Source organism: Falco biarmicus, chromosome 10, assembly GCF_023638135.1.
Source record: "Falco biarmicus isolate bFalBia1 chromosome 10, bFalBia1.pri, whole genome shotgun sequence".
Taxonomy (NCBI): domain Eukaryota; kingdom Metazoa; phylum Chordata; class Aves; order Falconiformes; family Falconidae; genus Falco; species Falco biarmicus.
In genome coordinates, this window is record NC_079297.1 from 30,016,523 (window position 1) to 30,031,059 (window position 14,537).

The following is a 14,537-nucleotide window of genomic DNA, read 5'->3' on the forward strand; positions in this document are numbered from 1 at the left end:
AGCACTACTTTAAAAGAGTAAACTGGGAGACTCAAGGTTTGTATTTGTAAGAGAGTGGATTGGGAGCAAGCCTCCTTCATTAATGTTTTTCATCCAACAGCGATGTTTGGAAGAGAAATGACACAGTTGGGCAATATTTAGCATTTTCCAGAATACACCAAGTTTCAGTTACCAACTCTGACGTTATGAATATTTGATTTGTTTAGCTTAATAAGTGAATAAATGCTACAAGGTAGTTTCTAGCCTACATTTTTATCCGATCTTTTGGATGTGTTGGACCTCTCTGTGATACTGGTTGTGGTGATGGATTTATTCGTCCTTCCCTACCCCTTGTGCACCTCCACCCCCCAACATGAACACAAAAACATCCTGTTCTTTGTTCTTAACAGAGGTCGTAATAACTGTTAGAACACGTGTGTTGTGGTGCACTGAAACTTTTCCTTTTATCTCATTGTAAACATGGTTTCTGTCGATCTGAACCCTTCTGGCTGTAGGGTATACTGTAAATCACCCTAACAAGCTGAGGAAACTAGTGAGGATGAGAAGCATTTTGTGATTGTGGCTTTTGAAATCCTGAAGTTATTTCTACGATTTTTGGTAGCGATGGTAATAGAAAATACATAACTTTTTTGGAATAAGACAGGACTTAGATGACAGAATACAGTCATTTTAACTCGATGAGTCTTAATTGCCATGGGGAAGCATTCCAGACTCATTACTAATTTATAAGAAGAGCAAAGGCATGTAGATTACTTGTATTTTCACAGGCTTTGAACTTCAGATGAATAAGAGGCATCGTTTATTATCTCTTCCATAGCAGATTTTAGAATCATGTAGGAAGAGAAGATACCTTCCCTGAGGTGATGGTAATCTGAATTGATGAGATAACATAAACTAGACACATTCGGTTTGAGAACAAAGGGAAACAGTGTTAGGAGATCACTGTAGAAAGGCTAGCAAAACACAGAAGATAAAGGCAAAGGGAATAACCTGATGGCAAAGGAGAAAGGCTATTTGTATGTAGGGTACAGACAGAAAAACATATAAAAGTAGAAGACGACAAAGAGCAAAGCAGTCATTTCAAGTAAATGTCTCCTTAAAATTTTTAATGCCCAATCATAGAGGCTTTAAAATCTGGGGGACCTACTTTATAACAAAATGCTGTTGATAACAACCACTCCATTACTTTTTATGTATCCTCAATGGACATCTAAGCCATTCCTCTCTCCACCTTGTTTGTGAAGTGGAAAAGTTAATTTATACCACTTGGTGATCTTGGATGAAGTGCTGGAGGTTCTCATGAGCTGTTAAAATATCAGATATTTCTCCAAGCTCCTGAGTGCATTAGGAATTATTTGTCTATAGCAAATTGGAGCAAGTACTGGTATATTTCTGTATACTTGTAGTTTCTCCATTTACTTCCTCATTCTCTTGTAGATAGGGAACTTCTATGACAAAAAGCGAGATTAGAGAAAAGAAATAATGAATGGTGATGACCCAGTAAATGAAGTGAAACACCAGGTGCAGAGACTCAGTTAACATATGAGCAAGAAGAGCAGCAAAACCAAAACATCTGTGTCTCTTATTTAAGTCAATGGCTGAAACTGCAAGCACCATAGGTCAGCCAGGATAAATTTATGAAGTCTTCTGATGGCATGATGCTAAACATTGCTTGTCTTATCTGCACCAATTGCTGAGTTATTGCTGACTGTTAAAGGGAACAAATGTGACTTAAGCTATTGACAGATGTCCACTTGCTGCATTTTATTATTTCTATCTGAAAGTACACAGTTTTCTTTCACTTGTAAGGTAGGTGCTATATACATGGATCCCTAATTGTGAATGCTTGTTAGCGAGGCACATCCAAAACTCAGCCAAGCATTGGTCACGCTTGCATTTAGTGTGTTCAGAGATATCTTCAAGGAGGTTTATTTAAAGAAAAAGATTGAGCTGTAGGACTCCTTTGGCTCTGGGCTTATCTTCAATTTGATGTTTTGGTGTAAGAAGTGTGGTGTACTGGTTCTGGCTGTCAATATAAAACACAGTGCCTTATCTTGTACTAAGTATGTATGTTAAAAATAACTAACTAACAAAAAGCACATCTACAGAGTTCTTTAAACTCTATTTAGGCTTACAGTGGAGTGCAGTTTGGCCACTTTGGTTTTACAGCTTGTCTATTTCCAGGACCTGAATAACCTTGTTTCGATGCAATCATACAAGGCAAGTGATGCACTGCATCACATCTATTAATTCTGAAGGAGAATACCTATTTGGTTTAATTAGATCCACTTCACACCAAATACATGTTTTATTTCTAAAAAAGGAAGCAGAAAGGTAGTTCTAAAGAGGGAAACTGTTCATAACGTGTATATTTAGACATCTTAAAATGTATTTAAAGTTGTTCAGCCCTTCTTACTCTGTCGTTCAGCTGCCAAATCCAAAAGGGAAGTGAAACAAAGGGGGGTTTAGTTATATAAATAAGAAGCTGTAGAGTGGGAGGTTATCTTCAGAACTGTTTCCTATAACCTATAATTGGGTCTCCAAGGAAGTGTAAATTATGCCTGCAGCTTGAGCTGTAGCTAATGCTCTCTGAGAATAATTATTCTGATGGTTGTTGGAGGAAAAAGAGCAGAGGAATAGGTGCAACATGTGGACAGCAAGTACAAATGTGTTGTGTATCATAGCTCTACTGTTTGTTTCTTTATGCTAATCAATTCTCATGATAATAATAGGTTAATTATCTGCATTGATTTGTTTCTGAGACAACCAGCTTGAGGGTTCTTTCTATTTAAACCTGAGCAGACTGGAAGACCTTGAAACAGCTGCTGCTTTTGATGTTCAAAAAGTCTTTGTACTCAGTTTCCATACCTGGTGTAGAGGTTATGGTTCTCACTTTCAGAGATGACTGCTGCAAATTATCCACAGCTCTGTCACTTACAAATTGGAGTACTACAATATCAAGTACTTAAGAGCACTCAGAAATTTTGGTTCTTTCTTTATTTGTGCTTCTAGAAGGAACACTCTGGATGAGGGTCACTGCCTTGATGTCTGCTTACTATTCCCAGGGTTTGATACAGTGTGGCAACTTTAATTAATAGGAATAAGAGTGCCATGGGATGCGCAAGGTCTGGTCTGTGGGGAACTAGGGCTCCAACAGTATATGGCAGAACCATGTTGTTTTCCTGAAAGCTGATTTTGGATATCCCAGGTATGGAGTTGGAGTGTCCAGACTGGGTAACTGTGTCTGATTACTGGATCCACTGTCCTTGAATTTCCATTTTCCTCAACCAACTGTCTAGTTACTATTGCTGATGGGAGTGTGAGAGTGGAAATAAATATGTGGCATATGAAAAAGGGCTGCAAACCAGTTCAGCAGAAGAAACTGCTGCTGCTGAAGCTTTTCAGGGCTCAGAGGTGTGTGTATAAACACAGCACACACAGGGATGTCTGTACGTGTGTTGCTTTTTAGTGCTGGTGGCTTTTGTGGTGGTGTCAGGTGCATTAGCCTTCTATGGGTGATAGCTGAGTAGTGGAGCCCCGGAAGGATGTAGGTGTAGGACTATTCCTCCACATCCCTCATGTGATGAAACTTGGGAGTCTGTTCATTACAATCTGGTCTTCAGTGATTGTTCAGTACTAACTGCTAACTCAAATACACTGAGAATATCTTATATGTGGTTTATCCTGCATATAATTCTGAAATAGGGTTTTGTTCTGCATATCACAGTGAAACAGGGCTTCATTCCAATGTTAGGATCCTTGCTAGCCTTTCTAAATTCAGGGTCATCTCTTCAGCAGTGAAATGTGATGTCATAAATAATGACTTATGCAAATGTTCTTACCTCCTTCCTACCAGTGTAATTTCCTTTAAAAAAAAAAGAGCATGCCCATAGCTTTTTGCTACTTCTAGAAGTTTTGATAACAATAGTGGACTTCATTTGGCATCATGATTGAACCATAGCTGAATTTGGCTCCTGATCTCTTAGTGCGTTAGCTGTTGTTTGAGTCCTGTAATTCCATGTTGAATTGCTATTTAGATCCAGATATTGCATCATTCTCATACGTACAAACAGTGAGTCTCTAGGGCTTCTGAATACTCTCCCCTTCACCCACGGTGCTGTAATAATGGTATATTTAAATGAGCTGTCTGCAAAGTACAAGCTCTTCAAACAAATTAACAATGTTGTTTAGAGTGGTAAGGTGGGAAGGCAAGAAAAATACTTAGAGAGCGGTCTGCAAGATGTACTGTGGGAGCGAATGGTGGTGTAAGACCTGCTGTTACCAGGACCTGGAAAGGCACTTCAGTTCTGCACCCTTGCTCCAGGTCAGTCTGAGTGGAGAGAAGACCCAGGCAAGAAGGGAAGTATGATGCTGCTATTTGTTCTCATGACAGGATTTTTATTCCACCACTTCAGGAAAAATACAACCAAGGCAAGTTAACAGAGGCCTGAATGAATCTGAGAGGCAAGGGCAGGTAAGAAGGCAGGAAGAAAAAAAATATGTACCTTCTAGTGGCCCGGTACATCATTCTGCTCGACTGATTTGTCAGCATTTCTGGCTGAAGAAGGGGAAGCAGCCCCAGACAGTCCATAAAAAGTGCAGCATCTTCAATCTGCAGTACGGCAAAGCCTGATTCCAGGGAGTGCACTGTGTGTGCAGTTCTGCTTAATAACCACCTGCTCCCCGACACAAGTGACTTTGTGTGTAGCCCCCTAAGTGACTGTTTATCCAGAGGACAGGTAAGGGGTTTCTAGGAAATTGTACCGTACTGGTGATTTGTGCTCTGAGCATGAGCACAGCGTAGTGCACTCCCTTTGTGTTGTTAAAGTAGCTGCTGCTTGTGGCTATTTGTAAATATGTATGTAAGGTTTGCTTAATTTCAGGGTAATTGCTTCACAAACGGTTCTGTATTGTATTTATTGTGTCAAGCTATCATTAGATTCTTTTGGGAATTTATATTGAAAAAAGTTGGGTATTTACAGGGAGCACAGGTTTTTATTACATGGAAAAGGAATCAAATAAGAAACCCAATTAGCTGAATGAGTATCATCTCCGAAACTACCACATTCAGGGAATCCCTCCTGTGCTTTTAATGAAGTCTTAAATATAGAATTCAGTATTAGGACAGGTGAGAAGGTGCTTACTGATTAGTCCTCCTAGAGTAGGGGATTATTTCCAATACAGTATTGCCATGCTGTCCCCATTATTTTTTCTGTTAACTGTTATGCTCTTTGTTCTGATTTTGTTATTAAGCTTAGGGCTATACATGTCTTACATTCATCTCAAGGGAGTGTTAGATTCGAAATCATTATAAATCACAGTTACTTGGATGTTTAAGGTACACTTTGATGTTTACACAATCAAAGCTGTACTTGATGGTCTGTGGTAGTGAGTCTAATACGAAGTTCTGACCTGTGTGTGCATGCGACTCAGTCCATGTGTATCTCTGGAACAGCAATGAATTCAGTAGCGTAACTTGGATCTAAAACCTGGGAAGAAAAATATCAGGAGTAGTGTCATCTGCCTCTAAAACCATGACTGTTCCATATTTCTTAATACCACTGCATTTCTCAGTATATATAAGGAGGCTTTTGTGCAGAACTGAAATCCATGCATGATGTATGTTTTCTTAGGGTGAAAATTGTTGAAGTTTTCTTTAAATACATTTTAAAATATTAAAAAGATGGTCTTGCCCATTGTCAAATGAATGCATTCTTTATACAGTGTATTTTGTACTTCACTGGTTTGTAGCAAATTAGTAGAATTTTAAGTTCACATGAATGCACCTGAGGCCATGAGCATTCCATTGAATATCATTCAATTGGTATAATTTGATTTAACATTCTGCACTAACTGAATAGTGTTGGAATGTAATAAAATAGTAACTTCAATATTAACTTTTTTTTACCTTATATGGTGTGTAGATGGAGGTTGTCCCTGCTACGGCAAAGTCCTGAGCACTGCTTTTGTTTCTGAGTAAACAGCTGTTCCCAGAAATGTTTTGTGTAAGGCTGTGTACTCACTCATATGGCCTGTTGATAGAAATAACAGAGTGGCACGCATTTCTTACTTCAGAAATTAACCCGTTGATAATTTCCCCTTTGGTCAATTTGCAGCATATTATGTAGTCTCAGTACGGAGGTTTTCCTCTCTGTATTAGCCAGGTCGAGAACTTGTGCTGCTTGGGCAATGCTGTTATGGGAGTAAGAAACTGTTTCAAAATCTCAGAGGGCTAGAGGTGATTCCCTGCAAAGTCAGTAGATGGTTTCCTGCTGACTGCACTGTGAATCAGAGCATGTCCTCTGAGACTTATCTGAGAAGCTGTTTGCAAACTAGGTACTTTGCTTCCTAGCTTATCAATCAAAATGTATCTGTCTTTTTATTTCTGCTGCTGTTATAACTTGTGTCACTTTGTCACGTACTCACAGGGAAACTTGAAAATTGTTTCAGTTTCTAGGAATAAGCAGTACAATTCACTGGTGCTTGTAGTACGCACCATTAACAAGGAGTAGGGGGGCACTGTCTGTCTAAGAAAATAAGTCTTAGGTACTGCAGTGCTCCTACTGTTTTTACATTTCTCTAGAGAACCAAGCTGTTAACAGGCATCCAAAAGACACACAGTACTGTAATTTGGAAAGCATGGAGGCGTTTTAATGTGACTGATATGAAAGCATTCTGTTGTCCTAGGGTGTAACATATAAAGGTGATCAGCTACAAATATGGTGCGTAAATAAGAGACCTTTTCAGCTGTGCTCCTTATATTAAGGATGCAAAGTACAGGAAGAGTTTAAAAGGCTTCTTCAACTTTCTGCCATCACAGTCATCTTTATCAGATGAATTTTTAGCTTCCTTGTAACTCCTGCCACCAGAATGCACTTAAACAAGGCTCAGTTTGCAAGCCTAGAAGATGAGCAAAGCGTTGACAACTGCTTGAGTTGCCCTTTCCCTTGGGGTGACTTGTAGCTGAGTAGCACAGGCACCTGTGGATACTACCTGTTCCTTCTCCCATCTACATGAACACACAGTGTTACATGACATGCACAGTTAAACAAGGCTGAGGTAGACCATAGTCTGCCACTTGGGCCATCAAATCACAGTTCTGTTGTAAATGCAACCTTGGGAGATAGTAAACAATATACTTTTGCTTTTATAACAAGATTTGGGCTAAAAAAGACTTGAACCTCATGGAAGCAGTTCTTAGTAAGATGTCCTCTTCAAAGGAGATGTAACAGAAGTCAAAGCTTCTTCAAAACATTTATGAATGAAAGTGAACGTATTCAGACATCTGACTGTGTCGTGCCGTTGTCAGAAGTGGTAATGTAGGAAGGGTTTGGGGTTTGTGTGTCTGTCAGTGTAAAGTGATGCTGAACAGCAACCCAGTTCTGAAAATGTGAGATATTCAGGGTTAGAATTGTGCACCTGGCCAGGGACTGCAGGAGCCATTCCCAAGAGCAGGTAATACTAACACCTGGAAAACATGAGAGTCTCCGATAACTGTCTAATGTGAAGAGTAATTGACATCTTAAGGTATAATTACTCTACAGGCCACTCTCCTTATTAAAAAATAGTTTTCATTAAGGAAAAGAGTGCATTGAACATTGTCAGTCCAGTAGAAAGCTGTCATTAATCCTGCTTTTAAAATCTTGCTTTAAGTGACTCTGCATCATTTAGTCTTGGAGAATACTGCTGTTAGTTATCATAAACAGATCATTTGGCAAGGTGAGCATAGCACTGAAATTCTATTCTTAACAGAATGGAAAAAGATACAAAAAAAAGGCTTGATGAGATATGGCAAAAAAAGACTGACACACCACCAGCATCTCTGAAGGACTGAATTCGTATCTACAGTAGTTTACAGAAATGTGGTCAGAAACATGCACACTCCTTTAGAAAGAAACAAACCAGAAACACTAGACCTTCTAGAAAAATGTAAGTTCTAATTCAAGAAGTCTGGGAATGAAACTGCTAGCAGAGGTGCAAAAATGCATGTATACAGTTATGGACACCTTCTTGAACTGTTGGTTCTCAGCCCAGGCATACACTAAGATTCATCCCAGTTGCACTCAGTAGCTAATGAAGGCAGAATCAGGTTTTGCTGCTCGTTTTGCTTTGCTTTGCTTTAGGGGTGATCATGTTTTGCCACCTTTGGATTTGTTGTAATAGATGACTTGCAATTCTGAGTTTTATTTATGAAACATTTTTTTTGTCCTTTACCTTTATTCTGACTTGTTGCTTCTGCTAGCAGCACGTTACTCCTCTTTCATTTCACTTGGATAGCATGCTGCACTGTAAAACTAGTATTAGACAACGTGTGTTTTATGCTTTGATACACCTCTGGTAATGTAAAGCTGGTCTAGAACTAGCAAGTATCAGAAATCACAAGTAGTTCTGTAACAAGGGGAATACAGTTTAAGTGCAGCTCAGGTTTTATCAGAGCTGTAAGCCCTAGTAATTTTGTGGGAATTTGGACATGCAGATATCCTTGATAAATACTGAAATAAGTCAACTAAACTATAGTGTATTACTAGGGATTTTGTTGCTTTGTTTTTCTTTCCTGTGTGTTGAACTAGATCTAGCCACAAACTTAGGCCTTGAAGAATGCCTGTTTCCTGGAACTAAGTATGTCTGTGTGATGTAAAAATGCTAGCAATACTGAAGTGTGGTTTATACAATTTCCTTGTTCACATGGCTGGTGTGCATTGTTTGATTTGTGGGTTGGATTTTTTTTTAAATTCAGGTATCCTTTCCTGCCCAGTGTGCAAACAGACCTGCTTTGCAAGGGATGTAGTTGAAAATTTCTTTCTCAAGGACTTTCCCACTGGTAATTCAGCTATGGCAAAGGTAAGTGAAAACCAGTGAGCTGGGTGCCTTGTGAATTGTTGAAACGCTAGCAGATGAACACTGAAAACAGAGCACATTTCATGTTGAACAACAGTCTCTCTTACGGTTTGCTTATGCAGCACTGTAATTATTTCTCTCCTAGAGATGGACATACTGCCTTCATAGTACTTTTTAAACTTTATTTGGAGAATGAGTTTGACTCTATATACTTAAAATAGTCTCGATTAAAAAATCACAATACTAATGGTGTAGGACTGAATCTGTGACAATATATTAGGAAGATATGAGAAAGAATCTCTTGGATTCTTCATTGTTCCTTTTCTGCTCTCAACACAAAGTAAACAGAAGCAGACTATTGGCCGATTGGTTATGCCAAGGTTACCCATTAGATCTTGTGGGCAATTATAATTTTCTGATTGTCTGTTTTAATGATAAAAAAGGTCACATCATATTTCAGTTTTCCATTGGGGAATGGATGCAAAGGGTAATTGGAAGGCGTAGGATTATTACCTTGGCCTTCTATTGACACTGTATATAAATGGATTTAACTTCTGTTAAATACCCAGTTAACAGGCCAGACTATTCTCATAGTTTTTCAATTTTTACTACTTTGGGTCACAAGAGGGACAGAGAAAGGGGTGCATTTCTGCCCCCTCTGTTACAAAACAGTATTATTTTATTTGCATGAATAAGATTGATTTCAGAATGTGGTAGTATTACCTGTAGCTGGGAGTTCAACCAGGTGAAAAGTTGTCAAAACTGTTCTGTAACCTGCTGATGGCTTTATCCAAAGTGTGATCCAAAGCAAGTGAAGAGTAACAAAGAATGAGGGATATTGGACCTCACGTTCTGAACCAGCTCCTGGACCTCAGTCTCTTTTGCACTTTTGCTTCCTAAGTAGTCTGGATAGCCACGTTGGATATGCAATTTCAGGGCCTTTGGGTAGAAGGGAACACTTTTTCCATAATGTAGGACAGAAGATAGAACTTTCCACTCCTTTTTACTCCTGTAGGGGCAGCAACAATTTGTAGGTTGGTTCTGTCCCATGCAGAAGGCTTGAGACTGCTTTAAACTGTGCAAGTGTCCAGTGACATTGTTGCAAAAAAGTGTAGAGAGGATGCACCACTCCCTGTCAGTCATTTCTGTGTTTCATTTTCTCCATTGTTAAAAAGAAAAGAATGTTTAATCTAATCCATGGAGTGTTCTGGGGAAATTAAAAAAATAATGCAAGTGTGTTGACAAGGTATAAGGCGCTTGAAGAGTGCAACATAACTTTACCTAAAACAGAAGGAGGTCTATTCGCACACACTCTTCAAAGAGAAGAAGAAAATTCATAAGATATTGCTGAATGTTTAGAATGCACTTATTATACTGGGATTTCTTAATTACCATGACTCACATAATTTACCTTTCAATGAGATTTGTGTAGAAAGGAAATCAAGTGAGGGTATCTAATGTCTTCAAAAGCACTAGCTTATTTTTTCAAACCTTTAAAAGAAGATTTTTCTTTTCTGTAATCCCTTAGGAGTCCTAAGAGCAGTTCAGTAAAGCAGATTTCTCACTGGAGTTTAAGAGTACCCTAGAGGGACTTGTGAACCTTCCTCATAGTTTTTGGCTTGCTTCCTTTTTATTAACAGTCAAGTCACGTATCAGTGAAACTTGCTCACTGTCTTTTAACTACCACTCCCCAAAAAACCTAAAGACAGTTTCACCGTCAGTAATATCAAAAGGAGAAGCACAAGCTCATCCAACTGAGGCACAGCTGAACTTCCACCATTTTCTTAATTTACCTAATATGTTCAAATGGGAATCTGGCAAGGCTTGTATCAAAGTGGAAGCAAGATGTTTCTTAGTGTGTGAGACAGTGAGGCCTAAATGATAGAATGCGCTGTATACTATCAGCAGGAGTTTCAAAAATATGCAGTTCAGCATCTCTTGCCCAAAAGCCCATTTCCACATCATAAATAATGGAACTCTGGGCACACTTTGTGCTCTGCAACTTACAAGTAATGTTAACACAGTAGAGTGTCAATGTAAGTTTGTCAGACTGACAGCGGAACAGTTGCAGGTAAACTTGTGGTTAAGCAGTTTTGGTTACTGCAGAGAAAGCAGAGCTTCCCTTAACTTTTGACCTGTTCTCTAAGCTGGCCCTTCATGGGTACATTTTAAATTAGACACTTCTTTTTGTATAACAAGTTTTGCTTCCCAGAATAAATACCCTTGCATTTTGGTTGCGTAAATTATATTAGGCTTTTTGGTGTAAATTATTATATTACCTTTTGGAAAACATTGTTGATAAGCAAATGGCTAAAATAGCAGGATGGCTTACACAAATACTTCCCTGCCTAGATGATCAAACACATTTAAAACTTTGCTTTGTTGTCTTATTGTCAAGAATTGCCCAATCTCTTTGAAAAAGATTGGGAATACTTAGAAACTCTTTAACGAGCTGATAAGAGACCTGTTGTGAAATTCCAGCCCCACTGAAGGGAATGGTAAAATTGAAATTAATTTCAGCAGAACAAAAAATTTTTTCTTCTTGTGCTGAAGTGAATCAGAACTTGACTCACTTGTGTTTCAGAATTTAGGCAGATATAGATGTTCTACTTAATGTTGAAGCCATGACTTAAAACTAAGGTGACCAGCAAAGAGCTGTGACTGTTCTTCCTTCAGGCTTTCTATTCCCTGAGACACTGCAAAGAGAAACTCTTCTGTTCAGTTCATGGGGCTTGCATCAGGGCGTATGTGCTGAGTGCATACTGCTGTATCCTTCTCTCCCTGTTTCCCATCAGAATAGTTGGCATGCAGTTGTCACTGAACTGAATTGAAGATAAGCTGATGCCCAACAGAAAGGACACCATAGGAAGTAATTTTGCCATCTATTTTTAATTGCTTGAGTAGCCCCCTGAGTAGTAGCAGTATTCAGGAACTATGCATAAGTACAGTAGATACATTGTAACCTTGTAGGAAATGTTTGAGTTTGATAAACTGGGGGCAAAGCTTTTATGCTTTGATGATGGTAAAATGACATCACTCTGTTCATTCTGTCCATTAGTACCTATTTGTGGCTATGGGAAGTCAAAGACATTAATATTAGGAGTTTTCAAACAAGGTACTTTATGCCCAGTGCAAATCCTTTTTAGAAGAATTATCATTATAGCTATCTTGAAATAACTCTTGAGTTCACTCTGGATACCAAAGATCAAATTACCCATTTCATTTACGTGCTGCTTTATTAATTTCCCCTTTAGTGACGCTTCCAGACAGCATGGCCTATGTAACAAAGGGCATTTCCTAAATTGTTGAATCAATCAAGATGATAGTTAATTAAGGTTTCCAGTTGTTCTCATGTTTCCATGTCTTACGTTTCCAGCTTACCACATGTGATACCAAGATAAAATTGAGCTCATTTCTGGTTAGCTCTTTAGAGAACTGGAACTAAGTTTTTCATTAATAGTATGTTGTCCCCACATTGTTTTCTAAATTGCCTTACCTTTGGCATGTTTTATGTATTTTTCTGACAGTTACACTGTATCAGAGTGGTTCATACAATGCTAAAGCAAACAGAGTAAGCTCTAATTTTGAATAATGCAATGTAGACTTAGAGTACCTCTGCTGAAGTAGCTCCAGTTTGTGTTTATATACGTGAAAGCAGAAGTGGATTCTAGTCTATAGATTTTTTAGTTTTTTAATAATTAGTAAGAGAAATTAATGAAAGACACTGATATTATATGGTGAAATGCTTCTGTATAATGTGATTAGAAAGGAATTGGTAGTTAGATTAAAAAACTTTTTGATGGGTTATGTTTGACTGTAACATTTCACGTATTTACTTGACAACCTAGACTATCTTTTCTGAGGTGGAAAATATCTGTATCTACCTATCTAAATATCTATACATATATAAGCATATAAAAGTAAGGCGTACAGTCATTTGATGTATTAAAGCCATCAGTAAGTAGTGCAACACTAACAGAAAGGGATTACAAAGCACACTACTCATTTTCAGAAGTAACTTTTAACCTAACACTGCTTAACTGAATTCAGACAAGCCTTATTTTATAGTTTCATGGCTTTTTCATTTCACAAAATAACAAGAAATTATGATAATTTCTTCTGACTTCATATGTAACATGGACATCAGAATTTTGCTGAATAGTTCTTGCATCATGTCATAATTATGCTTGATAGTGCTAGAGCACAAAAAGACAACCAATTTGATTGAAGAGTTTCAGATTTTAATTTTATTGTTCCCTTTTACAACAATAACCAGACTCTTAAAATCACTTGAATTGCATTAGTCTGAGGAAGAAAAATATTAACCTTACCAATCTGAATCATAGTCTATTAAAGATAACAGTTTGTACGGCTGATTTGTTATCCTTTTTTGTAATTTCACTTTTTGTTCTTAGAGCTGCTCCACGTGTAAAGAAAAGAGATCTGCTCACAGTCTCTGTACAAGCTGCAATAAGTGGTTGTGCAGCTCATGTACAGAGGAACACAGGCATGGCAAGGAATCTGGAGACCGCTTCCTGTCTGCATCCCTGAAGGGCTGCACAGGTACTGAAGATGCACTTTGAAATTTTGTTTCTTCTCATATCAGTTATTCAGTTGAAAAAGGAGCAGTTGCAGGCTCTGTGCCACAGGCACCATGCTCTGTGTGTGTGACTCAGAAGGACATGCATGTGTCAATGCGAGATTACGTGATTTTTCTATAACTTTAGGGCTATTGCTACAATTGGTATTCCGCAGTATTTGAAAAATTTCGGGTATTTGTGTTTCACAGAGACATGCCTTTTCAGTCTGAGGAGTGGTGGGCTAGGATTTGGTAGGCTACAGCAGCAACAGGCCTTGCCCTTTCAGTATTTCTGTCCTCTTTTGGGTCATTTCCTCCAGGATACTACTATAAAGCAATTCCTGTGCTTATGGACAGGGTGTGGGAGGGAGTCACAGATAGCAAAAGGCTATGATCGCTATAGGATGTTCCTTTTCTAAGCCTGGAGTGAAAAACATGGCTCCTGAGTGTGACCTCTATACTGCCATCAGCAAGCACAAATAAGTCCGCTGGCAAATGTCTCATCCCTATACAATGATGATCCACAGAAAAAATTATCATCTCCTATTACTGTTCATTATTTTCTTTTCTTATATGCTAGAAATCTGCTGAGGAGTATGTTAACCTAAATTTATGTAAGTTTAATGTAAGCAATTTGTGACTTAAAGTAAGAGTTTTGCAATTTTGTACAATAATTTATGTTTACATCTTGCTCACATATGACATTGTTTGTGCTGGAGAGTTTGCACTGCACTATTGTTCTTCATAAGGAAGATGAAGGACAGAACAAAGAATAAACATAGGTGTAGCCCACAGATTATGCTTTTTATATTACGATTTTTTATTTGGCTTTAGGGTTTTGCTTGTATACTTTAGGCTTGGCATAGATGGAGATTTTTGAAGTCCTGGGTGTTCATATTGGAGTTTGAGGCTCTTGAGACATGATATACCATTGCCAAATACAGTGTAAATAAGAAAAAATATCTGTAAGTATAGTAATAATAAAAAAGCACAGATGACATTTAAATGTTTTCTGGGTCTTTTCTAGAGAATAATATAAACTGAAGTTCCCCCAGGCCCCCCTCAAATGCCCTGATTGGATGGACAATATGTTTGTCTTCCTGAGTTGATGGCAAGATAA

At 38.3% G+C, this 14,537-nt stretch overlaps 1 protein-coding gene across 7 annotated transcripts in view; it reads left to right on the plus strand.

Annotated features, from left to right (window-relative positions):
* Positions 1-14,537, plus strand: part of TRIM66 (tripartite motif containing 66) — a 51,779-nt gene that overhangs the window by 3,030 nt on the left and 34,212 nt on the right. For 6 of the 7 annotated variants that reach the window (XM_056354538.1, XM_056354541.1, XM_056354540.1 and 3 more), the window contains 2 exons: positions 8,738-8,841; positions 13,254-13,401. The exons of the other annotated variant lie outside the window; for it this stretch is intronic. In XM_056354538.1, coding sequence (XP_056210513.1) covers positions 8,738-8,841; positions 13,254-13,401 — 252 coding nt within the window. The remainder of the gene's footprint in view (positions 1-8,737; positions 8,842-13,253; positions 13,402-14,537) is intronic. 7 annotated transcript variants of the gene reach the window in all.